Source organism: Sinocyclocheilus rhinocerous, unplaced genomic scaffold (assembly GCF_001515625.1).
Source record: "Sinocyclocheilus rhinocerous isolate Xijiao unplaced genomic scaffold, SAMN03320098_v1.1 scaffold64, whole genome shotgun sequence".
In the NCBI taxonomy this organism is placed as follows: Eukaryota; Metazoa; Chordata; class Actinopteri; order Cypriniformes; family Cyprinidae; genus Sinocyclocheilus; species Sinocyclocheilus rhinocerous.
In genome coordinates, this window is record NW_015659929.1 from 1,044,017 (window position 1) to 1,046,159 (window position 2,143).

The following is a 2,143-nucleotide window of genomic DNA, read 5'->3' on the forward strand; positions in this document are numbered from 1 at the left end:
CGCTCCCCCTGCTCCAGCAGGAGGAGGAGGAATTCGGGGCGAAGGAGGGGATCCATTAGGGCACACCACAGAAACAAAAACACTGAGAGAAAAACGAGAAACAAAATGGAGGGGAAACACAATTTAAACTGTTTTAGGTCGGGTCTTCTGTCACACTAATGCTGAGTTCATACTGCACGATTTTAGCCCGATTTTTCACTCGCCGACAGGTTTTGCGAAATCGCAGACAAATGCCCGAAATCGGAGGAAAATCGGTGCTCGTTCACGCGAGTGACAATCACGCAGTGTGAATTATCAAAGACGCGATCTGAGGGAATCGCCGATGCGTCGCCAACGCCCGTGAAATATTTGGCATGCTAAATATCTGGAGCTGTCCTCGATTCTTCCTATTGTGAAGTCATGCAATGTGAAACCCCCTGTCAGAAATGCAAAGACAGGAGCCTAAATGGTAGGGATAATTGGAGAGACACAGGTGGATCACATAAGACAATCAGACTAAACGAGGACAGGAAAATTACCAAATACGGAAACACATGAAGGACTACGGGGGGGCAAAACAGGTACAACAGTCTGACACAGACGTGCTCCTATTTATATAGTAATAATTAGACAGGAATACAATGTAATGCAAACCTTTCATTCAGCAAGTTTCCTGTCAGTCAGGTTTTCTCTCAGGACAGAACACAAAATGACAATTAACAAATGTATCATGTTTTAACCGGTTTGGCACAGTTTACCCAACATTGGATTACACTGACCCAGCGCTGGGTAGGTGTGTGAAAGTGTTCATCATTTGTACTGACAGTGAAAATGACCAAGCAGCAGAGTTACAGAAAAACTAACCAGCACCTGGATAAAAATATTAAAGATAACCCAATAAAATGACCAAACAGGCTGAACCCAGAATTTGGGTTAAAAAATAACCCAGCATTTTTTTTTTAGTGTAGTCTCATAAGCCTAATGTTTAATCTGTAAGTCATTATTTTTTGTGATTGATTAGACATGCAAATATTAGTGGCAGTAATGATTTTGCAGGCACATCGTGTTGTAGAGAAATTATTTTATTGAGGAAATAATTATTTAATTAACAATTTAAGAAATGCTAGAAAACTAGTACCAGGAGTCCATGATATGCCTCATGCTCATGAATCTCATGCCACCCATATTACTGAAGCTCCTGTACTCTCCAGGCCTGACCACATCCTGCCTCTGTAGTGGGGCTGCTCATAGAAGAGCCAGTGGCCGTCCATCACATGACAGGACTGGCAGTGAGACATGCGATAACGGTCCATGATGTTGTCACAGTCATCCATCATCTCATACATCTGGCCCATGAAGTTCTCCCTCTCGTAGATCCTCATTCTGTAGGATCCCCTGTACTGTAGTGGGAGAGAAGTGCATTATTTTCAAGTTTATCAAGCAGAACCAACAGAAAATATAAAAATAAATAGAGGACAATGAAATAAGTTTTACTTTTGTAATTTACATTGCAAAATAAGCAATAGAGTGTTAATTGAGCTCACCATAGGGATCATACGGCAGGACCTGATGCAGTTGTTCATTCCAAACATGGACATGTAATCAGCATAGTCTCCCCTCCTAAAGAAATACTGGTTTCCCATGTAGTTGGGATGATCATACATCATCCAACATCCACTCTCCACTCTGCAAGAGTGACAGCGGCTGATGTAGGAGGAGAAGTCACCACAGTCGCCCATACACTCATAAGAGCGACTGAATGGGGGGGGGTCAAGGATGCTTGCAGGTGTTTCCTTTTGATTTCATATCTTTCTGAGGCCTGGCTGTATTATACAGGCCTGATTGCGTGATAACTTGGAAATCACTTAGTTGATTTGACAAGCTCTCATCTGAATAGAGGATTTAATGTAGTGTCTGTGAGTGAGAGAACTGTATTTCCCTTTCAGTCGGTCACTCTCGACGTCACATCGGTGACCGAAGAATTGGGATCTCACTTAGAGAGACCAATCCACTTTGAGTGTAAACTAAAAGATAATTGTATCCAGCTGCCGCTGATCACAGCGTGAGCATAAAAAGGCAGCCGGTCCAATGCATACCAGCTTTTTGCTTCGGAGCAGAGCTACAGCATCGTCCTGCCCCTACCGAACTGCTTCGTGTGTGACGA

The 2,143-nt window shown here is 43.1% G+C and overlaps 2 protein-coding genes across 2 annotated transcripts in view; one reads left to right on the forward strand and one right to left on the reverse strand.

Annotated features, from left to right (window-relative positions):
• Positions 1-2,143, forward strand: part of LOC107724447 (gamma-crystallin M2-like) — a gene marked incomplete at its 3' end in the record, with an annotated part of 22,687 nt that overhangs the window by 14,450 nt on the left and 6,094 nt on the right. The gene's annotated exons all lie outside the window — the stretch shown is intronic.
• On the reverse strand, positions 1,110-1,729 carry LOC107724465 (gamma-crystallin M2-like). Its single transcript, XM_016533411.1, has 2 exons — positions 1,524-1,729; positions 1,110-1,379 (listed from the first exon to the last, which is right to left on the reverse strand). Exons 1-2 carry the CDS (start codon positions 1,716-1,718, stop codon positions 1,152-1,154), a joined length of 423 nt encoding a protein of 140 aa, XP_016388897.1. The 5' UTR covers positions 1,719-1,729; the 3' UTR covers positions 1,110-1,151.

Bases quoted from the DNA above. Each gene is read 5' to 3' on its own strand.
- LOC107724465 (XM_016533411.1), bottom strand. From the start codon at position 1,718: ATGGGCGACTGTGGTGACTTCTCCTCCTACATCAGCCGCTGTCACTCT. The intron at 1,380-1,523 runs GTGAGCTCAATT...CTCCCACTACAG, and splicing joins CCTGCCGTATGATCCCTATG to TACAGGGGATCCTACAGAAT.